The 27,546-nt window shown below is 38.5% G+C and overlaps 1 protein-coding gene across 9 annotated transcripts in view; it reads right to left on the reverse strand.

Annotated features, from left to right (window-relative positions):
• Positions 1-5,068: 5,068 nt before the first annotated feature.
• LOC132116496 (pro-neuregulin-1, membrane-bound isoform-like) overlaps positions 5,069-27,546 on the reverse strand; it is a 172,466-nt gene continuing 149,988 nt past the window's right edge. For 3 of the 9 annotated variants that reach the window (XM_059525381.1, XM_059525388.1, XM_059525386.1), the window contains 8 exons: positions 15,814-15,952; positions 13,054-13,112; positions 10,799-10,822; positions 9,196-9,298; positions 8,946-9,060; positions 8,510-8,628; positions 7,796-7,996; positions 5,069-7,284 (listed from right to left, as the gene is read on the reverse strand). In XM_059525381.1, coding sequence (XP_059381364.1) covers positions 6,642-7,284; positions 7,796-7,996; positions 8,510-8,628; positions 8,946-9,060; positions 9,196-9,298; positions 10,799-10,822; positions 13,054-13,112; positions 15,814-15,952 — 1,403 coding nt within the window. In that variant the 3' untranslated portion in view covers positions 5,069-6,641. Of the gene's footprint in view, positions 7,285-7,795; positions 7,997-8,509; positions 8,629-8,945; positions 9,061-9,195; positions 9,299-10,798; positions 10,823-13,053; positions 13,113-13,437; positions 13,506-15,813; positions 15,953-27,546 lie in introns of all 9 variants that reach the window. The other 6 variants (XM_059525383.1, XM_059525389.1, XM_059525387.1 and 3 more) reach the window with 4 other exon arrangements.

Raw genomic sequence — 27,546 nt, forward strand, 5'->3', positions numbered from 1 at the left:
TCTATTGGTGTTAGACAACACGTTTCAGGACCTACTCATTGTCGAAATCATACTCTAGATTTAATACTGTCACATGGAATTGATGTTGATGGTGTTGAAATTATTCAGCCAAGTGATGATATCTCAGATCATTATTTAGTTCTTTGCAAAATTCATATAGCCAAAATTGTAAATTCTACTTCAATTCTACTACTACTTGTTACAAGTATGGAAGAACCATCACTTCTAACACAAAAGACTGCTTTTTAAGTTATCTTCCTGATGTATCCAAATTCCTTAGCATATCCAAAACCTCAGAACAACTTGATGATGTAACAGAAACTATGACTCTCTCTTTTCTAGCACTTTAAATAAAGTTGCTCCTTTACGCTTAAGGAAGGTTAAGGAAAACAGTTTGACACCATGGTATAATGAGCATACTCGCACCCTAAAGAGAGCAGCCCGAAAAATGGGAGCGCAGCTGGAGGAAAACAAAACTAGAGGTATTTCGTATTGCTTGGCGGGAAAGTAACATATCCTACAGAAAAGCATTAAAAACTGCTAGATCCGATTACTTTTCTTCTCTTTTAGAAGAAAACAAACATAACCCCAGGTATTTATTCAATACAGTGGCTAAATTAACGAAAAATAAAGCCTCAACAAGTGTTGACATTTCCCAACACCACAGCAGTAATGACTTTATGAACTACTTTACTTCTAAAATCGATACTATTAGAGATAAAATTGCAACCATTCAGCCGTCAGCTACAGTATCACATCAGACAGTGCACTATAGACCCCCTGAGGAATAGTTCCACTCATTCTCTACCATAGGAGAGGAAGAATTGTATAAACTTGTTAAATCATCTAAACCAACAACTTGTATGTTAGACCCTATACCATCTAAGCTCCTAAAAGAGGTGCTTCCAGAAGTCATAGATCCTCTTCTGACTATTATTAATTCCTCATTGTCATTAGGATATGTCCCCAAAACCTTCAAACTGGCTGTTATTAAGCCTCTCATCAAAAAACCACAACTTGACCCCAAAGAACTAGTTAATTATAGACCAATCTCGAATCTCCCTTTTCTGTCCAAGATACTAGAAAAGGTGGTATCCTCTCAATGATATTCCTTCTTAGAGAAAAATGGTATATGTGAGGATTTCCAGTCAGGATTTAGACCGTATCATAGTACTGAGACTGCTCTCCTTAGAGTTACAAATGATCTGCTCTTATCATCTGATCGTGGGTGTATCTCTCTATAAGTTTTATTGGATCTTAGTGCTGCGTTTGACACAATTGACCACAACATTCTTTTGCATAGACTTGAACACTTTGTTGGCATCAGTGGAAGTGCATTAGCATGGTTTAAATCGTACTTATATGACCGCCATCAGTTCGTAGCAGTGAATGAAGATGTATCCTATCGATCACAAGTGCAGTATGGAGTACCTCAAGGCTCAGTACTAGGGCCGCTACTCTTCACGCTTTATATGTTACCCTTGGGAGATATCATCAGGAAACATGGTGTTAGCTTTCACTGTTATGCTGATGATACTCAGCTCTATATTTCTTCGCAACCCGGTGAAACACACCAATTTGAAAAACTAATGGATTGCATAGTCGATATAAAAAACTGGATGACGAGTAATTTCTTACTGCTAAATTCTGAAAAAACAGAGGTGTTAATTATAGGACCTAAAAACTCTGCTTGTAATAACCTAGAACACTGTCTAAGACTTGATGGTTGCTCTGTCAATTCTTCGTCATCAGTTAGGAACCTAGGTGTGCTATTTGATCGCAATCTTTCCTTAGAAAGCCACGTTTCTAGCATTTGTAAAATTGCATTTTTCCATCTCAAAAATATATCTAAATTACAGCCTATGCTCTCAATGTCAAATGCAGAAATGTTAATCCATGCATTTATGACCTCAAGGTTAGATTATTGTAATACTTTATTGGGTGGTTGTTCTGCACGCTTAGTAAACAAACTACAGCTAGTCCAAAATGCAGCAGCAAGAGTTCTTACTAGAACCAGGAAGTATGACCATATTAGCCCGGTTTTGTCAACACTGCACTGGCTCCCTATCAAGCATCGCATAGATTTTAAAATATTGCTTATTACTTATAAAGCCCTGAATGGTTTAGCACCTCAGTATTTGAATGAGCTCCTTTTACATTATAATCCTCTACGTCCGCTACGTTCTCAAAACTCAGGCAATTTGATAATACCTAGAATATCACAATCAACTGCAGGCGGCAGATCCTTTTCCTATTTGGTGCCCAAACTCTGGAATAACCTACCTAACATTGTTCGGGAGGCAGACACACTCTTGCAGTTTAAATCTAGATTAAAGACCCATCTCTTTAACCTGGCATACACATAACATACTAATATGCTTTTATTATCCAAATCCGTTAAAGGATTTTTAAGCTGCATTAATTAGGTAAACCGGAACCGGAAACACTTCCCATAACACCCTATGTATTTGCTACATCATTAGAAGAATGGCATCTACGCTAATATTTGTCTGTTTCTCTCTTGTTCCGAGGTCACCGTGGCCACCAGATCCAGTCTGTGTCCAGATCAGAGGGTCACTGCAGTCACCCGGATCCAGTACGTATCCAGACCAGATGGTGGATCAGCACCTAGAAAGGACCTCTACATCCCTGAAAGACAGCGGAGACCAGGACAACTAGAGCCCCAGATACAGATCCCCTGTAAAGACCTTGTCTCAGAGGACCACCATGACAAGACCACAGGAAACAGATGATTCTTCTGCACAATCTGACTTTGCTGCAGCCTGGAATTGAACTACTGGTTTCGTCTGGTCAGAGGAGAACTGGCCCCCCAACTGAGCCTGGTTTCTCCCAAGGTTTTTTTCTCCATTCTGTCACCGATGGAGTTTCGGTTCCTTGCCACTGTCGCCTCTGGCTTGCTTAGTTGGGGACACTTCATCTACAGCGATATCGTTGACTTGATTGCAAATAAATGCACAGACACTATTTAACTGAACAGAGATGACATAACTGAATCCAATGATGAACTGCCTTTAACTATCATTTTTGCATTATTGACACTGTTTTCCTAATGAATGTTGTTCAGTTGCTTTGACGCAATGTATTTTGTTTAAAGCGCTATATAAATAAAGGTGACATTGACATTGACATATTAGATTTATTGGATCTTAGTGCTGCGTTTGACACAATTGACCACAACATTCTTTTGCATAGACTTTAACATTTTGTTGGCATTAATGGAAGTGCATTAGCATGGTTTAAATTGTACTTATATGACCACCATCAGTTCGTAGCAGTGAATGAAGATGTATCATATCGATCACAAGTGCAGTATGGAGTACCTCAAAGCTCAGTACTAGGGCCGCTACTCTACACGCTTTATATGTTACTCTTGGGAAATTTCATCAGGAAACATGGTGTTAGCTTTCACTGTTATGCTGATGATACTCAGCTCTATATTTCTTCGCGGCCTGGTGAAACACACCAATTTGAAAAACTAATGGAATGCACAGTCGATATAAAAAAACGGATGACGAGTAATTTCTTACTGCTAAATTAATGGTTTATTGGGTGGTTGTTCTGCACGTTTAGTAAACAAACTACAGCTAGTCCACAATGCAGCAGCAAGAGTTCTTACTAGAACCAGGAAGTATGACCATATTAGCCCGGTCCTGTCAACACTGCACTGGCTCCCTATCAAACATCGTATAGATTTTAAAATATTGCTTATTACTTATAAAGCCCTGAATGGTTTAGCACCTCAGTCTTTGAATTAGCTCCTAATTCCGAGGTCACCTTAGCCACCAGATCCAGTCTGTATTCAGATCACAGGGTCACTGCAGTCACCCGGATCCAATACGTATGCAGACCAGATGGTGGATCAGCACCTAGAAAGGACCTCTACAGCCCTGAAAGACAGCAGAGACCAGGACAACTAGAGCCCCAGATATAGATCCCCTGTAAAGACCTTGTCTCAGACGACCACCAGGACAAGACCACAAGAAACAGATGATTCTTCTGCACAATCTGACTTTGCTGCAGCCTGGAATTGAACTGCTGGTTTCGTCTGGTCAGAGGAGAACTGGCCCCCCAACTGAGCCTGGTTTCTCCCAAGGTTTTTTTCTCCATTCTGTCACCGATGGAGTTTCGGTTCCTTGCCGCTGTCGCCTCTGGCTTGCTTAGTTGGGGTCAATTCATCTACAGCGATATCATTGACTTGATTGCAAATAAATGCACAGACACTATTTAAACTGAACAGAGATGACATGAATTCAATGATGAACTGCCTTTAACTGTCATTTTGCATTATTGACACACTGTTTTCCTAATGAATGTTGTTCAGTTGCTTTGACGCAATGTATTTTGTTTAAAGTGCTATATAAATAAAGGTGACTTGACGACTTGAGTGTGCCATCAACACCTGCTAACAACTTTAACTTACTTAAACAGCTTAGAGAATAAGAGATTGAAAAAAAAGAGATCCAACACAACGTAAAGCTATCATACATATTGCCCAAATGTTTTTTAGAGTTGTTCACATGAGTGAAGATTAAAAATGAAGATTTTGTTCTAAGTTAGAGTGTGGTCATGTCTTGATTGACATCTCTGACCATGCTTGTTTGCATGTGTTGTTCAAGACTTGCCTGTATTTGTCCTCCTGTGCTCATGCAGCTATCAGAATGACATTATTTGGGGGAAATTTTCTGTTCCTCCTTTATCTTCATTGGCAATGTGGAGGCAAAAATCTGTTATGCTGGAACACTGATGAATTTGGAGATCACACTTCTTTATACCTTTGCTTGTATATTCCTGCAAAAGGTAAGACTATTTCATCCAAACAGTAAATGATCAGCCATTTTTGAAAACAAAACTTATTTTGATGATGGAAGAGGTGATGGTGTTTAAAGATGCCTAAAGCAGCCATATTGCATCATATCAAAATCAAACAACCTCAAGGTTGCCTGAATTGTTACATAAAGGCTTGCTTTAAAAGCAACATAACAAGGGCTGTTTTCAAGTGTCCTAGATGCAGTTCAACTCATTTTAATTGTATAATCATGCTCATGGATATTTGTCATGGTGAACATTTATTGTTTTTGAATGAGACTTTGAATAACAGAGTCTAGGCCTAAATGGCAAAACAACACACACATATATTATGGAGTGATGAGGAAAAAACCCCCACTAGAAATAAGGGTTTGTTTGTACCCAAAAACTGTAAATATTATAATTGCTATTAAAATATAGATTTATAGATGCTAGATTCCATAAGGCCCAGGCAATAAATAAATAAATAACAAATAAATAAAGAAAATAAATACAATAAAATGGGCCACATTTCATTAAAACTAAAACTTAGGGAAAAAGGCCTTCACACACTAGAGCCGTGCGTTTTATAGTGAGCTCTAGGTTAAAAGTATTGTTTGTATAACCAGTTCCTTCTGTTTAGCAAGCTGGATAGACTATTAGAGGCTATTTTCAGTAAAACCTTGTGAATAGATAAGTTACTGTAGTAATCAGGTGATGCAAACACAGTAAAATACTGAACAACAGGTTCTTTAAATGATCACAAACATAAACTCGATGAAAAATAACATGACATAAAGGAACACTTGAATATAATGTAACGTTCTACATGGATAGCAAAGGACAAATGTTTAAAAAGTGATTTGGACAATAACAAATAAAATAAAACATAGGCATAAAAATGATGTCATTATCATAAAAGTGGTGCTGTAATTTTCCCACAATGCATTGCTTGATAAGCCAATAAGCACGATCGTCAAAAGTGAGCCATATATTTAGTCATTCAGTAATAAATCAAAACATTTATATGAAAGAAAAACAATCAGATCTAATAGATGTCTCCTAGAGTAATGTTTGCTATGCATGACAACCTTAATATTTTGATTAATTTGATTGTACAAGTTTAGCTTCCTGTGAGTATTTTTATAGCATTTATTCTTCATTTATATAACTTTTGAATTGTCTTGTTTTCAGTTTGCAGCAGCCACATGTCATTTTTTTATATCAAAATGCATAAACAATTATCAGTGTAATTAAACACAAACATTCTTGCCACAATACGGTCAGTGGTTTTCAATCCTGGTCCCGGTGAGCCACAGCACTGCACATATCCTATGCCTCTGTTATCTGACACAGTTCAGTTCATGGAGCTGATGATCTGAATCAGGTGAGACATATAAAATGTGAAAGGTGGTGGGTCGACAGGAAAGCCACTATGATGATTTTTACTCTTAAATCAGACTGCAAGAATTCCGAAATGGAGTGCTGGTGGAATTTATTCTTTTTAATTTCTTTATTTTTCTTCAGTCACACATAATGTATCTTGTTGCCTTAAAGTCATGAATATATGGCCCAGTGTCATGATGCAGTCATATTTTCCTCAAACATAAATTAAATTGCACCAATGACTATATATTTTTTTCTGCCATTGAAATACTGTGACCTCAGCTACATGAGAATGGCACCTTTTTCCATGACACAAACAAGCTGTACACATATATATAAGTCTTTGTTTCACTACATAACTAAAATAAAAGTTGATGTTTTTCTTTTTGCAATACTTAATTATAGAAAATAAAGGTTTAGTGGTGAATTTTTTTTCTTGAATGCATCTTTCACACAGCTATAGGATCTTGGATGACCATGACAGCTGTCAGTCTGCTCTGCAGGTCGTGTTGCGGTGAGAGGAGCAGTGCATGGTTAGTTCTGCTGCCCTCCAGCCCATCTAGAACAACTGATCCAGCGGCCAGAGGGTTCTGTAAGCCCACAAACGGAGCGTCCTCAGTCTCGCTCTCTGAGCTGCTGCTCTCTGTGTTACTGCCGCTGACTGGCTCCAGCACCGCTGCAGGACCCATCTGGCCACTCGGCTCAGTTCTTGAGCTGCAGGGGTCGACAGTGGGGCTGTGAGGGGGGGACGATGGGGCGGATGCTGCAGCTGTGCTTCGGTACTGCTGTGCACTCTCATACTCCTCGTGCTCCACAATGTGCAGAGGGCTGGCCGGTGGGCTGGGTAGCTCCAGGCCATGATTGTAGTGAGCGGAGTTGCGGAGATTATGGCCTGACTTCAGACCGGATTTGTCACGCAGGAACAGCAGGGGGTGCTCCTCCTCCCCCGAGGGACTCGTTGCCATGGAAGGAAAGGAGGTTGCCAGGCTAGACAGAGGAGCCGACATCTCGGAGGGAGGCGAGGAGGGCGTCGCCGGAGAGAGAAACCCCACGGGGGACAGACGGCTGGGGGTAGTCATAGCTGAAACATACCTTGTGGAAGAAACACAGACTCACTTTAAAGTATCTATCGTGACTGCTGTACAACTGTCATCTGCATACTACATCTCGTTTAAAAAAAGTTAAACGTTATATAAGCAGTAAGCTATTTTAGAAAGGGAAAAAATTCAGAATAATTGATTGCTAATGTGTGAATATCTAATAATGTAATCAATGACTAAAAGTAACTATAGTCTGATTACTATTAAAAAAAATAATATAATCTGTTTGCAAGTATTTAATTCTTGGAATCTGCTTACATGATTCAGAATACATGTAATCATTTACTACTGGATACATGTGAGGGAGATAACTTTTCAGTACAGTTTGATCACAAACTCAGTTCACATGGTAGTAAAGCAAGTGTATGCAGTATAATGTGGAGAGTTTTTCTTAGTTACTCCCTAACACTGTGTATGACATGTATGACAATATTTATTCAAAAACTCATAGTATTAATGAGGAGAGATGGGATCCTGCAAGAGTGTCATGCAGTGAGCAGTACCTCTCGCTGTAGGGGGAGTCTCTGCAGGAGCCCTGGGTTTCTCTGGAGCTCTTCAGGTGATTATTGAGCTGATGGACACCTCCAGTACCATTCAGACGCCCCCTGTGACCGGATGTACCATGCTGGCAGTTCTCCACCGATGACTTGACCAGGACTGCGTGACTGTCAGAAACCACGCTCTCTGCTTTCCCATTACTCCAGCTGAGAACCCAAAAGCAAAGCCGCTCATCATTCACATCCTCTAGTCTTGTGTTGTTCATTCACAATGACTCCTAATCTTTAAACAGTGACTGTCTATTGGTTTTGGGCATATTTTACCATTGTCTCCATAGACATTTCAAAGGGTCCATGGTAACAGAGACATCTCTTGACTGATTGATCTCACTTCAGTATTATAGGTGGTGCAGTACTTTAAAAGACGTTCAACAAACTATATATATATAAATATAAATCAGGGGAGCTAATGGTCGATCTGTCTTTTAAAAAAAATCTTAAAAGAAAAGGGACATCTAAGCAAGGAAGCCTATTATAGTATTTATACTACACTACAGTATAAATATAATTATAATTACAACATGACTTCATGTAAAGCTGCTTTGCAAAAAAAAATTATTATGTTAAGAAGTGCTTCATAATAAATAGAACTTGATTTCATTTGTACAATTTCTAGCTAGTAATCTTGTGTGCATGATGTTATATGGGTTTGTACTGTACCACTGGCAGGAGGAGTGAGTGACAGCAGTAGACGGATGTGATGATGAGGTGAACTCATTTGTGGAGAGAGATGTTTCCATTTCTTTGTCCGTCACATGCACATTTTTCGGCATGCAATGCTGAAATTAGAGCAAAGTTTATTGTTGTTTTACTCTTATAGCATATACTTTTATAACATGATTTTTCTAATAGGATATTATATACTTGTGTAACATCTAAACTTAATTGCTTTTACATAATTTGATATTGGCTTTTAGGTGACTGTTACCAATCACTGTTTCTTCTGTGAATGGCTTATCTCAAATCCCAAAATGGGGCATTGTGTGAAGATAATTATTTTTAACCACTGTTTCAAACTGCAGTGCACAGGGTTAAGTATATCAGCATGATGTTGCAGATTCTTAGGGTCTGTGCATTGTGCAGTGATGATACTTACATTGACCAGCTGCAGGTTTTCGGGTGGAGGGTGGGGGTGCTGAAGACCTTTGGCCGCAGCGTTTCGCTCTCGTAAACTCTGCCGCAAACGATCATGCAGCTTTTTCCTCTGTTTCCTACATGTGCGAAAACATGAAGAGCTCTTAGAATGCAGGAGATCGCATTCAACAACTATTAATAATTGATATGGCTCATTTTAGTTTTTGAGTAAAACATTAGTACAAACTAAGACATTTCAAAAAGGGAATTACTTTGTTTTGCAGTAAGCCACCACACACATGATGCCAACAACTAGAAGAGCGATGCAGATGCCTGTTATAGTCAAAACGCGTTTCTGATAGAGCTCCTCAGCTTCTGGAAGAGAGGACAGACTGCTTTTGAAGCTTTCAGGTGAAACACACACACAAACACACATCACATGGATCTCAGTTACATTCTTACTTGGAATATTTCTTTTTATAATAACTATGTTATGTCAAGATATTTCCAAGTAAGAACAGAAGCTAGCACACGTTTCCAGTGACGCTGGAGGTTTACTGCTACTAGGACACACATACTGTATGCATACTGATTTCAGGATGTAGTTTTGTTGAGAGGGGAGGGGAAGAGACAACAGGACGTGTTAATTCAAGGTCAGTTCAGAATCATCATGTCATCACAATTACATGAAATGCAAACTCTGCAGGGCCCGAGGCCTCTGGGATGTTTTCAACACTGCATGCGCTTCACTCATTTCACTACGCAGTTTAATCACAACATTGACAGACCGAATTTATCAAAGTCTTCAGCAAGTTGTTCTTTTTCACATTGTTCACTTGTAAGTCTATTTTGATTTATATATTTTGTGAAGGGTCAATAGATATGGAATGCTAAAGGCTTTAATAAAAAGTCATGAATTGGTAGTGGTGCAAACTCACAGTTTGGTAACTCAACTGAATGGCTGGAAATGGCTTTGTTTCATGCCAAAGAACCCATGAAATTGTTATCTTTCTTGTGTCTAAGTACAATTAGACATTTCTCACTCCAAAGAGTATTTGATTTGACAAAAAATCATGAATTTTTTTTGTACATTTTTGCTGCAAAAATGATAATTTTGATCATTTATGATTTCAAAGAGTCTTTAAGACACATACTACTGTGTGTTCCTGTCGCAATAAACATTACTGAAGCCTGTGAGCAAACACTACCACCCATTGGATTTACATCTTAAATCTTTAAGCATGTTCTTGATGCACACAACACATTGGCAATCACTACAAACAGACATTGATAAAACACTGAGGAGAAATAGTAGAATTGTAGAAAACAAGGAAGAAAGTGAGGAATGCAATGTCATGCTGAAGATAGAGGGATGCATGAATGGATGGCAAAGCAAAGCTGAAGGGATCTAAACACAGCATAACTACTGCATTACGGCTTCTCTTCTGCACAGCTGAACTGTGTGTGAATTATTTTAGCTGCCTCTGTGTTTGTGCGTGTGTGTGTGTGTGTGTGTTTGAGAGAGAGAGAGCCTTACATATCTGCTTTGAATAGGAGATATCAGAGGTCTTCATGAATAATTAACAACATCCTTCCTACCATGTAGGCTAATGCCTTCCTGCACATCACATTCTTTGGAGCAGCTATCCACTTTCTTGCCTAAAACCCTAGAAACCTGCAAAGTGGCTCTGAGCAGCCATCTGAAGCCCAGTGCATTAATATAATAAAGAATAATAATGATGTCAATCTCCAATCATCTTGTTATGGCTGTTTGATCCCTTCATGAGCAAAAGGAAACCAGCTGAAGTTGAAGGAAACAGGGTCAAGCTTCTAGACCTACGAATCTGCAAACTAGGAGGAAAGAACGATTCATACCCATAAATTCAATCCCAAGATGTTCTGCCAAGGCAGACAAGGTGATGAAAAGAAAGCAAAACACAAACAAACAGAAAACAGTTGAGCGGTGATGTCAACTCTGACTGACTGCACACAAACACCAGCTCAAACCATCTCCGGAAACACTGAGACCATCTCAGCATGTACAGTACAGCATAGTAGATCACACAGACACACAAAACATTGGAAAAGAAATCATTAAAACCTATTCTGTTTGACTTTAAACTCATCATGACAATGAATCATTGAATGCTTTTAGAATACATTAAGAGATATATGGATGGTTTGTCACACGTATATAGCGATGCGCATCTCTATATACAGACACTTATGGTTGGTTGTCATTATGACACAAGGACATGCACATGCAGATGTCACTGCGCTCACATCATTATAGAGACCAACCCTACACATTTCACTACGGACAAAGTCAGACTCGGTTATTCATGTCATTGCACCAGCACGTTTTAGATTAACATGCTGTTAAACACATGCACATCTCGGTCACCTAAACTATCTGTAAAGTCCAGAAAAAACCTGCTGTTGCTTGTTGGTCTAAAACCTGAGCCAGTCAAAGTTTGAAAGAAATAACACTAGAAAACTGATTCCTCTGTACATTGAGAACAGGTTCCAGAAATATAATTTGAAATAAAAAACGATTTCCAATAATAACCTCAAGACTAAAAAAGCAACGTCATGCTTAGCCATAAATACAGAACGCATAAAATGGAGTGACATTACAATAACTGATAGCTCTGATCTTTCCTGCATGTCGTTTCTCCACTGATAGAGGTTATACTATGAAGGACACATTAGCAATCACTATTAATAGCTGACAATAGATCCTCTGTGCTGGTCTCCAGTAAATTTAGCTATTTTTTAGCACTGTAGATAAATCGATGGAGATTTTCTGTCTGCTCCAGTATACCTCCTTCAATATCTTATCTGATATCTCATCTGAGCCATGTTCACAGTGTTCATAGTGTACTGATGCGTTTCAGCAGGGCTCCTTCAGATCTGCTTCAGAGACGTGTTAATGAAATAAATGATGATTACTGTGTTAGGTCATTTATATAGTTTAACAGGGCCATTCTTAGGAAAAAGTGTTTGTGTGCAGGAAACTGAACGTATTTTATAGATATGATTATCCTTATTTTATTTATTTATGTTTACAAATATGTAATACCATTACAAATATATTTAGAAAAATAAATGTCATACTGGGTTATTATGGCAGACTACTACGACTATTATAATTATTATTACTATATGAATTATGAATTTTAAAATATGGGAATTCTATAACTGTGTTATTTTAGTATTATTCATGTACTATTATAGTATTTAGTAATATATTTTAATATTTTTTAAATATTTTAATAAGTTTTTATTTTAATATTTAAATTTTGCATTTAATTGAAGATGTCTAGCATTTGTTATTTTTAACTATTAAAATATTTCTTTTAACTTTAATTTCAAATTTAGTTTTGGTAATTAAAGTACTTCAGCTTAAACTTATTTTAGTTGCTATGGAACAATTCTAATTTCCATTTAATTTTCTTTAGGTTTACAATTTTTATTTAATATTTTAATATTTGTATATTATATTGTTTATTCTATTTTATTTTATTACAGCTTTACAAATGCAGAAATTTATTTTTAAATACTTCTAATAGTCTTAGTTTTTAGTAAACATTAACAACACTGTTCTAAACTAAACATTTTCAAAAATAAAGAAAATAAAGAAAAGAAAGTTTTCAAGCACAAATGTTCACTGTTTTTTGAGAATGACCCTCAGTACATTTACAGGACATAATTATCTGTGATGTCTAGCTCACAAAACACATTGATGAGCTGAGAGTAAAGCCATAGTTCATAACATATCATGAGCCAGTTTGTTTGATTTTGTCTGCAGACAGAGCTCTATACGTCAACTCGTATACAAGTCCAAGATGATGTGAAGCAGAGAAACTTGATATCCCCTAATAAACGTATGTGTCCTGAAACCCTGTCTAACCATTGTCAGCTAACTAGCATCCAACAGAACAAAACTAGATTAATAAACACTAAACATGCAAATGTAATGCAAAACATAAACAGAATCCCAAAAATAACTAGATCACTGTCTGATCTGACTAGCCATCTGTCAAAAGCACAAAAACAAAGCAACAGGAGGTGGCGCTGACTGAGCATGCTCCAATCCAAGCAAAGACAGAAAGAAGAAATAGACGTACTGTAGAAGCTGGCCATTACGTAGTTCTGGCAGCGATCACCAGTAAACTCATTGGGGCACCTGAGAGGGAAAGACAGAAGTCACAGAGAGAAAAGAGAGGAAGACAGGAAGTGAGTTTGACACCCAAAAGTCCCCCGCACACACGCGTGTCTCCGGTGTTGCCCGCTGAACGTCTCGCAAACGTTCACCTCACACTGAGGAATGTCTCTAGTCTGAATGTTGGCAGAGAAGACAGTAGCCCATCTCAGAGCGGGACAGATGGGTGGCCTGGCAAACTCTGACAGAGACAATGTTTTGTGAACGGCGGAGGTGGCGAGGCAGCGCGGAAACAGCGTCGATGGCGTGTGTGTTTGGGGGTGAGGGGATGTTCACTGACTGCACATACGTTTGGGGTCTATGACTCTCACAGGGTCTGTGGTTTGACAGCGGTCCCCTGTGTATCCGGGAAGGCACCTGGGTTAGAAAGAGGATGAACACAGCACAACACAACATTACACAACACCATACAAATACTCAGTTAGTTAATCGAGCTGCTGCCATCTATTTATGTGATAGTGTCTCTGATTTTGTGGTTATCATTTTTCTATATTTATTTATTTATTTTTAATTGTGCAAAGGGCTGTTCATTCAGTCTTGATCATTCAGCTGACCGGCTGCTCTCTGATGACGATGAACTGTTCTGATGTCATTTCCAGTAAAGTTCGGTTCAGGAGTTCGAAACAGCTTTCGAAAAGAAACTTTCCACAAAAGTTTGCTCCAGCCGGTAAACACCTTCAATCTGCCATCATCAGTCCGTGGTAATTACTTAATAGGTACGTGTGCTCCGGGGCTCCAACATCTTCTTCGTTTCTTGATCTCACCGCCACTCTCTCCACATGACACATCATTCATGTCTGAAGCACAAATGCTGCAGGATGTTGCATGCACTGAACCTTAATACTTACTTTAGTGTGATCACATCATTACTATTGATATTTGACTTGGCACTACATCCATGTGTCTGTTAAGGGTCATGTGGCCCCTGATGGATGGGTGAAATGGAAAGCTCAGAGATCTTCTGTCCCTGATGAGTGCTGCCTTCTGTCTGCTACTGCATTTACAGTAAAGAGAGAGACAGAGAGAAGCTCCTCTTGACTGCAGTGCTTACTTATGAGAACAGAGTCATGACTTCAGCACTCAGGTTTGTGCTTATTCACCAGATTGGACAGTAAAAGCATGAATACCCCAGAGTGTGCTGTCAGTGTCGTGAAGGCAGAAAACCTCAGCTAGCAGTATGTTGATCTGAAATGAGGAGGCAAACTCCTCACTGTTTTATAAAGCTTTATTTTAATCCAGTGTAAATTAATGTTTCAGTTCTGCTTAATGCTAGCACATCTTCCAGGTTAAATAATTAAAGGGTTCATATGATTCTGCTAAAAAGAACATTATTTGGTGTAATAAAATGTGTTTATGTGGTTTAAGGTTTAAAAAACACATTATTTTCCACATAGTGTACATTATTGTTTCTCCTCTGTGCCCCGCCTTCTGAAACACATCGATTTTCACAAGGCTCATATCTCTGAAAGCAAGGTGTGCTGTGATTGGCCAGCTGTCCAGCGCGTTGTGATTGTTACGCCTCTTAACATATACCGAAGCCTTGACTGGCCGGAGTGACGAGACAAAAACAAAAAACCCATTATAAACGTGATATTAACATTATTTCTAGTCGTGTTTTCTTTTGGAAGGCCAAACAAAGTAGTTTCGCTTTAACAGTGAAACACACAGTGTCACATGACGGCACGGCAACAACAATACTAAAACGAGAATAAAAGGAACGCCTTCTTTCTTTGAGTGAACATCTGTGCGCTGTTATGCAAATCTTCCCACAGACTGACGTAGATATGTGGGGTGTGTTAGAATGACACGTTTCAGGGGGGCAAGGACAAGTGTTAACTTTCATAAAGAAGATCTCTTTGGATTTGAGACTTTAGTCTTTGCAACTTCACAGATCTTCTTTATTCACCAAAGAGAAAGGAACATTTTAAATCGCATCATATGACCCCTTTAAATGTTACCTACAGTTAAAAGACAAAAAACAAAAAAAAAGCAATAGCCAATACAATTTTTAATTTGTATTTCTATATTACAAATGCAATAAATGTTTTATTTTTCAAACTAAGAATATATCTCATCAACTTTTTTAGGCAGTTTTATATTTATTCCAAAAGAGCAACTATAAGAACCTCAGAGAGCCTCTCGGAAGAGAGAGGCGGGGTCAGCAAAGCTCATTAACATTTTATGGAAAATGCTACAAAACTGCATGCTCTGAAAAGAACTGTTTTTGACAGGGTAAAAATGGTATTGTTTTACACTATCACTGAGAAATTTTAACCAAACTTTGTTACAGACTTCATTAAGACCCTAAGGAATCATATCAATTTAAAAATGGTCATCCAATGAGCCCTTTAAGAAACCAATCGGCTCAAAGGAGGGAAGAAAGACACTGCCTCCCACTGTGGCTTCAACTGCTGTTCCATTTAAAGAAAAAAAAATAATACTCTTTTTAAAGTCAAACTTTGTTATATTGGCATTGTTAATTTTTCCTCAGTGGATATTTTCTTATTTAATTATTTTGAGGAGGCGCTGCCTCCCTTGTGTCCTTGGAGGAAATACCAATGCCGGAGAATCAAACCTCAACTGAAATGATGGTCACTGCAGAATGACTGTGCGATTGGCAGACTGAATCTCTCAGTGTTAAACAGGCGCGGATGAGCAGCTGTACCTGCAGAGGCGTTTGATGTTGCCGGGTGGGACCTCCAGCCTGAAGCATTCGCCACCGTTCACGCAGTAGTTCCTCTCGCTCTCGGTGCAGCGCGTCACATGACTCGAGGTCTTGATTGAGGGAGTGGTGCTGGTGGCCGCTGCACAGATCAACACAACACATAAGTGCACTGAGGAAGGATCCGTTTTACTGCAGAAAAAAATAAACAATGAGGTATAACACCAATCTAAGGTCAAGCAATTAAAATGGTTTGAGCTGCAGCTCATGGGTGTCTGATCCAAATGATCTTCACAAAATATTTGACAAATATAAGAAGGAGTAGGAGAAGGCCAGCATTGGACACACAGACTACTGAGACTGGAATAAATGCAGACCTGTCAAATTTCACACACAAAAAGAAAAAGAATTAGTGCAAAGGTATGATAATATTTCTCAACCAAACATCTACTTCATTACACGCCTACACAGAGTAAAAGACAAGCAACGTTCCAATAATAATGTTTCTGTTCAAATAGGGCAACTTACAAAGCTGCACTATCATGCAATGCCATGATTTAGTTTAAAGCATGTGAGCAGTTTAAGCCGTTTCAAACTAAAACAGCTCAGGCATTCAAAAAAACAGCATTAAATAATATCACTCCGTACCTGTAACATTTTGATAATATCTGGATATAGGAAAGCGCATCACTCCTGTGTGTCAACAACCACTGGGATGACAAAGTGTTTCCCTGAGCACTCTGGATCTACTGCCTTCCTCTGCACTTCCTCCAGCCACAGCAGTCTGCAAAGTGCCTGCTCATCAACAATTTTAACTGAGCACCTCTACACCAGCTCGCGACCTCACTCCACACGTCACATCTGGCATTGCATCTCTAATGCGTCATCAGTGCAGCATTGATAAATCAAAGTCGTCACAACCTGGCCAACCCTCTTAATTGTACTGACAGCACAACTGTAGCCTACTTCAAATATTAAAAGTATATTTTTAAAAACTATACTTTTAGATATGAATAAAAGGTTGCTTATAGAGTACACTTTCATGCTTCATAACACAATTAAGTCAATTCTTACTTTCTTTGTGGAATGTTGCAGTTTTTTATAAACGATTTATCTGGGATTCATATTCTCTTTATTCAATCTTTATTCAAAATAACTTTCCCTCTCTTTGAAATAACATCTCTGCTCTGATGGCGTGGGGCAATAACCTCTTCCCTCCAGCAACCTGTCGCTCTTTTCTTACGTGAGAACCCATTTCATTCAGATATAAACACCACAATAGGGAGGAAATTTTGGCTGTATACTGTACTTTAACCATATTTCAAAGAAAATACATGTAATTGTGAAATTACATATAAGATGTACACATGTCCTATTTAAGTGGGTCAAAAAAGCACTCCAAAGCTATACTATAAACTATGATATTTTTTTATATAATTGTAAATAACGTAATTAAGTTTTAAAAAATTACATTCAGTTCACACAGTTTTTTTCTTATGTATATTTTTTCTGTAATTCATACTTTTTAAATGTCCAATTACTGTACTTTTTCACAAGGGGAAATAAGAGCACACATTCTAGACATCAGGCCTTCTGTGACACACACACACACACACACACACACACACACACACACACACACACACACACACACACACACACACACACATCCACAATCCTTCTGGATCTGTCACCATTACTAGGAAGGGACTGATGTTAACTCAACCATGAATTCAAAGGATTCCCTGCACGACTGAGCGAGAACCTCCTGAAGTTAGTTCATGACTTCACATACTAATGGCTCTATTTTCTGCTGTTAGGAAATAAACTGATTCCACCAAGAAATACTGATAGCCAACTCTAACCACATTCAACATCAAGTTACTCTCATCTACAGGTATTTATATGTACTGTATGGGCTATAATGTGGCTATATCTGGCTGTCCTGACTTGTGTCAATACAGGACATGAGCCACTAAAGGTTGGGGATATTTGAAGCTGGTGGTATGAAGATGAACAGATTAGAATAAAACTCAGCCTTCATCCTGATACATAACTGAGTTAGTTTTGTAGATCACAGACCCATCAGGTGACCACTGAAGCAGGAGACATTCTGCCTTTGAGCTCCATGTAATTCAATCTTTACCATCCAAACTGCTGATGTTCGAGACAACCAGCGCTGTATGAATAACTGACAGTGTAACAGATAGCTTTTGTCCCGTTAATCTAATTGTTGTTTTTCACTCCCATGAAACCTGCAGCATTAGTGATCAGGCACATTTTATCATCCGTCACATCACAACAACGTTTAGTGCTTTCTGAGGATGGGAAAGTGACATGTATTTGCATATGACTGACCCTCAGTGCCTGAAAGAAACGCCAAATGAAAAGACTGTAAGTAGAATGACAAGATTTAAATAGACACTATTCATGTGATTTTGGCATTTTGGCACCCTGCGCTCACATTGACGGGCATGTCGGTAAAGTGGAATTGTCAGCAAAACAGCAGGAGTACATTTCAAGGTGAGAGACATGAGCCGATTCATTCAACTCACGTATGAGCACATCTCAATGCAACCAAAGTCTGGCGGCAAACAGAGAACATGCCACAAATAAACATGAATGATGAGTAAAAGAGAGGAGGGAAAATCGCTTTGCTGTGTAACCTTCATGCTTGTACTTGAGTCTTTTTACATGTTAATGAACACCAACTGGAAACTCCCAGGAAAATTCCTAATGTTTAGTTGCGTGTTGAAGTGGTGGTGGCTGTTAAGGGTTCAGCTGATAGTGGGGAGTTGACACATAAATTGACTTTCCATGCATGGACAACATCAAGATTTTAGTTTAAAAATAATATGACTATAAAAAGAAAAGTGTATATCTTATCTAAGCTTTTCACCACTGTTAAACACCGTTTCACTTCCACTAGTTCATTAAAAAGGGTGTTGCAGTGTGACAAATCGATATTTGAAAATACAAATATTCCACATCTCGTAATTGTTAGGTGTTCATAAAAGCGGCATGCAGGCTTAGTCCCATGAAATGGAGGTACTGTCTGTGAGAGTCTTAAAATAATGCTCCCTTAAAATAGCTATGCAGGGCCACTGCAGTGTATCCACTGCAATGCAGCAGCGCTCAGGGTCTCTTTCTCTGTGTGAGCACTTTGAGGGGGTACTGCTGGATCGATTTGGTTCCATTTCATTTTTTTTTTTTTTTGCTAATCAGAAGAAACCAAAGACGCCAGCTCTGCACAGACACTGCATCATGCTGCTGTGCAAACATGCCATCTCTCCTGATGCAACTGCTGCACCAGCACTTTCCTGTTCTGCTGATGAGGGTACTCCAGCAAAGTCCTTTAATCAAATACACAGGGTGAAAATTCCACCTGAGTAGATACATTTAAGCATTCTGAATCTGAAATATACTTTTTTCCTTCAGATGGGTTTAAATATCAGATGTAAAAACACAGTGTTCCTGATGTTACTGGACAGACTGCTGAATCATACTGCAGGTTTATCAGTGACTCAGTGAGTGCTGTGTGTTCAAGGTTTGTGTCTGACATCTTAAAGCATTCTTCTTTTAAACAGTGATTTCAAAGTTATGTGATACAACATCTGCAATGTACAGTACTGCTGTTCGCGTAGAGTCAGGTCAGACAAATCCATGCACTAGGTCATTAGCAGAGTTAGGCTACCTGGTAACATAGTTCATGCTATTTGTCTGCTTACTGCAATTAATATAAATGGAAGCTGAAGCATTCAAGCCTCAAAAAGAAGCACTATTGTACACTGTACCAAAATTATACAGTCGTGGCCAAAAGTTTTGAGAATTACATAAATATTAGTTTTCAAAAAGTTTGCTGCTAAACTGCTTTTAGATCTTTGTTTCAGTTGTTTCTGTGATGTACTGAAATATAATTACAAGCACTTCATACGTTTCAAAGGCTTTTATCGACAATTACATGACATTTATGCAAAGAGTCAGTATTTGCAGTGTTGGCCCTTCTTTTTCAGGACCTCTGCAATTCGACTGGGCATGCTCTCAATCAACTTCTGGGCCAAATCCTGACTGATAGCAACCCATTCTTTCATAATCACTTCTTGGAGTTTGTCAGAATTAGTGGGTTTTTGTTTGTCCACCCGCCTCTTGAGGATTGACCACAAGTTCTCAATGGGATTAAGATCTGGGGAGTTTCCAGGCCATGGACCCAAAATTTCAACATTCTGGTCCCCGAGCCACTTAGTTATCACTTTTGCCTTATGGCATGGTGCTCCATCATGCTGGAAAATGCATTGTTCTTCACCAAACTGTTGTTGGTTTGTTGGAAGAAGTTGCTGTTGGGGGGTGTTTTGGTACCATTCTTTATTCATGGCTGTATTTTTGGGCAGAATTGTGAGTGAGCCCACTCCCTTGGATGAGAAGCAACCCCACACATAAATGGTGTCTGGATGCTTTACTGTTGGCATGACACAGGACTGATGGTAGCGCTCACCTTTTCTTCTCCGGACAAGCCTTTTTCCAGATGCCCCAAACAATCGGAAAGGGGCTTCATCGGAGAATATGACTTTGCCCCAGTCCTCAGCAGTCCATTCACTATACTTTCTGCAGAAGATCAATCTGTCCCTGATGTTTTTTTTGGAGAGAAGTGGCTTCTTTGCTGCCCTTCTTGACACCAGGCCATCTTCCAGAAGTCTTCGCCTCACTGTGCGTGCAGATGCGCTCACACCTGCCTGCTGCCATTCCTGAGCAAGCTCTGCACTGGTGGCACTCCGATCCCGCAGCTGAATCCTCTTTAGGAGATGATCCTGGCGCTTGCTGGACTTTCTTGGACGCCCTGAAGTCTTCTTTACAAGAATTGAACCTCTTTCCTTGAAGTTCTTGATGATCCTATAAATTGTTGATTTAGGTGCAATCTTAGTAGCCACAATATCCTTGCCTGTGAAGCCATTTTTATGCAGCGCAATGATGGCTGCACGCGTTTCTTTGCAGGTCACCATGGTTAACAATGGAAGAACAATGATTTCAAGCATCACCCTCCTTTTAACATGTCAAGTCTGCCATTCTAACCCAATCAGCCTGACATAATGATCTCCAGCCTTGTGCTCGTCAACATTCTCACCTGAGTTAACAAGACGATTACTGAAATGATCTCAGCAGGTCCTTTAATGACAGCAATGAGATGCAGTGGAAAGGTTTTTTTGGGATTAAGTTAATTTTCATGGCAAAGAAGGACTATGCAATTCATCTGATCACTCTTCATAACATTCTGGAGTATATGCAAATTGCAATTATAAAAACTTAAGCAGCAACTTTTCCAATTTCCAATATTTATGTAATTCTCAAAACTTTTGGCCACGACTGTACATTGTGTTGTTATGGAAAAGAGCAACCAAAATTATGTTTGAATGACTGAATTTTCACTTTTGGGTAAAATGTCACTTTCAGTTTCCAGAAAGAACCCATTTATTCTGATAGTAGATACATACTAGTAAATAGTATGTACAGTAAAGTACATAGTAAAGTAATACTAGTAAAGTAGTAGATACATCTAGTAAACATACTAGAGCTCTATTTCAGAAAGGCTAGATGAATCTCTACATGACACACTGTTGCAGAGAAAGTCTAGAATAGCAAAACTGAAACTGACGTTGTTCCTTAAATGTTGGTTCTGGTGTGGCAGGTTTCAGGAACTCATGACCAGGTCATACCTTGCCTCTCTCAGAGTTTACACGTTTTATTGACATGCCCGGTCAACGGCTTCAGTAATGCAATGGGATTTCTGTTTATCTGTAACCACATCAACCACATATTTGATGTCTCACTCATCATAACCAGCAGGAAACGAATGTGTTTTCATAGCGGTCTTGTGTAATGTGCTTAAAGAGCACACCTTCGGGCAGTGCAGAATGCCAAGACATTCTAGTGCATTGTAATTGGGACTGGAATTGTTTTCCTGTTCTAATGGACGTGCATAATTAAGGGCAGTATTTAAAGATTTGACACTGCCAACATCAGCAAACCCTAGACACTTTAAATTTGAGTGGAAGTGTTTAAACAAGGACCTGACTGATGAATTTAGATGGCTGTTAAACACATCAGCTAATTATGTTTACAGACGCCAGACAGAGAAAACACAGATGTTCCTCATTTTAAACTTAATTTGCACATAATTTTATTCTCTGATTTCTAATAAGGTTGGAATAAGGTTGGAACTTTTTAATATTTAACAAAACTCCTTATCTATGTAACCATGACCAAGGTGCCTACCTGGAAAGAGGGCTGGCTCATGTGCTCTAGACCATGATAATCTACAGGATAAATCTATAGACACCCTTGAACACTTCCTGAAAATAGTTAGCAACACTACTACTCTCATGAATTACAACATTGCTGTGCTGTTGGCATTGGTTCAGCCAATGTAGAAAATACTGAACTTCATATAAAAATAAATAGTAAAAACAACAGTTGTTTACACTGAATTCATTAGATTAAATAATTGTTTTAATTAAACTACTATAACTTTTAAACTACTGACCATAAATTTATTTATACACTTTACAGACCCCATGTGGTATTAAAATAAGCAAACATTCTGAAATCATTCATCCATCCCGACAAATTAGTCCAGAATTAGACAAACACAAATTAAAATGAAATTCTGTTTTCGTCTCACAAAAAAAAGTAGATAATCTTGCCTTCTGTTGAGGATGGCAATATCTTAAAAATGAAATATAAATGACCAGGTGGGGTAATATCAAAATCAGAGGCAGGAAAATTAATAAAAAATGTGATATTAGATGGATTACTATTGGTGTTACTAGGTAGTGGCCAAGGAGCTCTCAGTGATTGCTGACTATTTTACGAGAAAAGAGCATAGTTTTTCTATTTGAAGTCTTCCTCATGTCTCCATGACCTTCTGGCTCAGGTCCCTTTCTCAGTGTAAGTCTGAGGGATTTTTTGACCTGATTTTTCCTGTCCACCAGGTAAAAATCTAAAATCTGACCAAAGACAGTACAGTGGTACTTATCTTGAGTACTTATCTTCACTATTAAGACATACAGTGAAAAAATTGGCTCTTAAATCACATGTGCATGAACTGGCTGGTCTAGTAATGGATGATTTTAAATCAATAAATAAATAATTATTGGGAGAATTAGTATTTTATAATGGTTGCAATGGCCAAATTGATTACTTTTGTCATGTGAAGGTTTAGAATACTGAAGATGATGCTGAAGAACAGCTACCATGATTCCTTGAGCCTTATAGCTACCTAAAGTAGTTCACTTTTTGGGCACAAGCTGGCACATAACAAATTCTAGGAAGAATAACCTTCTAAGACATCTCACTTTGGCTTAAATTTGGGGCAACATTTCATATAAGGTCATCCCGTTATGCAATGAAACGTTCATCCACATTTGACTGTCGTACTGTAAGTTTACTGATATGACATTGCATAACAATTCAGTGTCTCTAGAAAAGTATAAGAAAAGAATGGGCTATATTGTGGTAACCAACTATGGTAACAAATAACCCAGTGTAACAAGACACTACATTACTGCTGATGTCTGATATACAATATGATTTATCCGAAGAGGGAAATATATCCAACACAGGCTTTTGTTACTTCATTATAGAAAAAGTATATAGTCTCCTGAAAACAGGGGTCTCTTTTTGTTCTGTACTTCTCAGTAGTAAAGCATATGTTTTTCTAGCTTACTTTCTTATACTAATGCAGTTACACACATCTACAGTACTCAGGATCAGTAGATACTACTCAATTAAATTCAGTAAGTCAACCAATGAGTAAAAACACATACACAATAAATTAATAAATAAGTAAATAAATGAGCTTGTGCCATATTTTCAAACTCAGTCAATGACCATTACATGTGTAGACACACTGAATGACACTGAGCAGGTCATTGTGCTCAGGGATGTGTGTGTGTGTGTGTGTGTGTGTCTGGGAGGTGTGTTGTTCTCTGTGGGTATTGCTCCAAACACTGCACCAGAGCAAGGAGAAATAATTCACTTTAAAAGAATAGTGTGAACTGGATGTAATGCTTTTGGATACTTGATGGCATGCATTTATATTAAATGCAATTAGCTGAGAGCTTTTTTTTACTTTGACATTGTTTCCCACATAAGTAGGACACTTCCAAATTATTTATGGTTAACTAAAATATTAATGTAATTTCTGCTGAAATCTATTGAAACGTGTCATGTATTTAATGTATTTATTTGTAATGTATGTATAATGTATAATGTATGTATTTATGTCATGTATTTGTAATGAATTATGTGTTATTTAAAGCATATGAAGGTCACACATCAAAGTTCATCATGCAGTAATCAGGAGAGAAGCATGATGGGAGATTTTTGTCTATACTCAGAAGTCAGCTCATTAGCATTCAAAAGCTCATTATATTCTGCTTACTCTCAGAAGAGCAAAAACACACAGAAAGATGCGTGTTAAGTGGACGGCTGGGAAATCAGCCGCTGATGGGAGGGGAATGTTATCTCCACACAATCTCCAGAGCAAGACAGACACACAAACAGAGAACACTCTCACATGCATGTCACTCTTTGGCACAATATGTACATGGCCAGGAAACAAAATGTGTTTGTGAGTGGCCGGCGTTAATGAGACTCTGAAGGTGATCATTAGGAAAACCCAGCTCAGCTCTCCACAGACACACACTGATTCACAGATGCAGCAGATGATGTGGGACAGTCAGACTGGACACACACACTTATTTTTAAAATCTCACTGTAAGCAAGCACTATTTCTCCTCCAAGAACTTTATTTTTTCTGGATAATATGCAATGAAATAAACAGTCGCCATCACGACAGTCGCTGATGGCATAGTGTTTCCTGTCTCGCTGACCTTGTCCATGTGCATTGTAATATAAGACTGATGTGCATCTCACCAATATCATTATGCAGCAGAGACTCAAGGGAGGTCTGTTCTCAGGAGTGTATCATATATTCGCTGTACCCACAATGCCTTTGGCATTCCATTCTAACCCTGTTACCTTCCACCAAAAAAGGTCATGAAAAGACACTTGCGATATTTGCATATTCATAATGTTTCAGAAAAACGTCCAGCAATCAATCCAGGGCCTGAAGAAGGCCAAATAACACATAGACAGATTTATTTTCCTCTGTAGATACTAAAGGCTTCACAAGATACTGAGAAACTAAATGATGTGCATTGAGAAACACACATGATGTAGCTGCACTGTGAAAGCCACTATCAAACGTCTCACTATCACTCAAAGACTGTTGTTACTAGTTCTGATCTAAATGTTCAAGACATCAAGCATGATGTTACCAAACTTTCACCTAAAATCTATTGCAAGGACATTTTATGAGGCAGAAGCAGTTGACTTAAATGACTTTTAAATGAGTCTCTGGATCGACCATGTTGGGCCATTCAAGGATTCTGTTCAGAATGGCATCATTACCTTACTCATAACTGCCAGATGTCACTTCATTCAAGCATAATTAAATCAGAGATGTTTGCCTCAGCTGGTCTCTCGCCATTATAATAATGAATTCATCAAACCCATGGCTCCATTTCACAATCATATCTCCATACACTGTTTGGATTTAGATTTGGGTTTGGTGTAATATGCATTGCCTTGATTAACATAACTTTACCTTCATGTAAGGATGAATTCAACACAGCTCCTCTAAGACAATGCAACGTGTTTAATGAAGAAAAAGCTCATTTTGGTGATTGAAACCCATTTGTGCCATGTCCTTGGTGTCGTTTGAGTCTTGCAGAAACTCTATGAGCTTCATTAACGTTTCAAACCATGTGGATATGGCCCTCATGGGACAGGAAACACCAAAGAGACGGCTAATAAAAGATGATGTACGCTTACATGCTGCATGCTATTATAACACATTATCAATGTTTTTGTGTGAACAGGTAAAAAAGGAATATAGTTCTCCTAGATACAGTCATGTTAATATGCATAATTTTGGGTTTATAAATTCAATGATAAAGGTAGGACATTTGTTATGTATGTGATAATGTAAAATGGATCCTTGAAATCAGTTAAGAAGCACTATGACACTGCATCTACTGAAGGCAGGGCATGAACCTAATTACACTGAACAAAAGCTGCAAGAGAACAGACCAAATTATGAAATGTACATCTTCACATTAACGTTATTGGTTAATTAAAAAGGATAAAGTGGAAACAACAGTAAGTGGATTCAGAAGAAATTAAGAACAAAATCACTGAACAAAAAGCTTTGCAAAAAGAAGCTTCTTTTGACTCATTTTCCATAAGTAATAAATCATCTACACTGAGTTTTTAGATTCTGATGGCAATCGTATGAACATATGAAATGTGTCTGTGACATCATGAGAAAGACATTTTAAAAGGTTGGTGAGATGTGCAGGATTGATCGATAAAGCCATCAGTTCAGAAGTCCATGGGAAGTTATTTATACATTATTTAATGAGTTCACAGTGCTGTGCATTTATGAGCAGCATGTTTTATGGGATAGATACCTACTGTATGGCTTAAGTATGTTTACTATCATGTACTTACTTAGCGCTACGCACCATTTAACTACCTGTTCGCATAAGCTAGCATTCTCATGAATCCTATATCACAGAAGATCACAGATTTAGTGTTTGTAAACCATTATGAAGGCTACACCTGGATTTCCTTACATTTAATAAAAAAGATGAAGAATCCAGTCCACAAAGAAGTGACAGAGGAGATTTAATCTTTAACGCATCTGAATACTAATTTTCCGCAGTAAAAAAACGTGCTACTATAATTCTGTTACAACAAAGGACATCAATTTATTCAGCAGTGTAAAAAAAAAAAAAACTTTAGTCCCACTGAAATATTGCAGTAAGATATGAGTCAAGTCATTCATGCAAGCCATCTCAAAATATATACAAGATCTAAGATAGCTCCCTCTGCCTATCTATAATACACATCAGTAGGGAACTCTAATGTTAAACTAAAGGTTAAACTGTCTCTTAGCTCAAGGACACAAGCAGACTGATGAAGCTATGAGGCCAGTGGCTTGCAGTCACTTGCTTGAAGCTCCACAAAAAACGATTTACCCTCAAGTTCTTTAGAGAATCATCCCTTTACCGGTGTTTTGAAGAACTCAGATACCACCACACTGATCTACTGTATAAACCTTTCAAGAAACATCAAGAACTTAAATAATCTCCAAAGAAACATTTAGTAACCTAAGATGCACATACAATACAAAACTCACAATAATACTAATAGAGTGAGCGCTTCTTGAAAACTACAGACCGGTATCCCTGCTTCCATTCATTGCAAAGACACTTGAGCGAGCTGTGTTCAACCAGCTTTCTATGTTCCTTGTACAGAACAACCTCCTGGACAGCAACCAATCTGGCTTCAAAAGTGGCCACTCAACTGAGACTGCTCTGCTCTCGGTTACTGAAGCCCTGCGACTAGCAAGAGCAGCTTCAAAATCGTCGGTACTCATTTTACTGGACCTGTCTGCTGCTTTTGACACTGTTAATCACCAGATTCTCCTGTCCACCCTCAGAAAGATGGGCATCTCTGGAACCGCACTTCTGTGGGTTCAGTCCTACCTCTCTGACAGATCCTTCAGTGTGTCTTGGAGGGGTGATGTTTCTAAGTCACAACACCTTGCTACTAGGGTTCCTCAAGGCTCAGTACTTGGACCACTTCTCTTCTCCATCTACATGACGTCATTAGGAT

The sequence above is a fragment of the Carassius carassius genome, chromosome 35 (genome assembly GCF_963082965.1).
Source record: "Carassius carassius chromosome 35, fCarCar2.1, whole genome shotgun sequence".
Classification (NCBI taxonomy): Eukaryota; Metazoa; Chordata; class Actinopteri; order Cypriniformes; family Cyprinidae; genus Carassius; species Carassius carassius.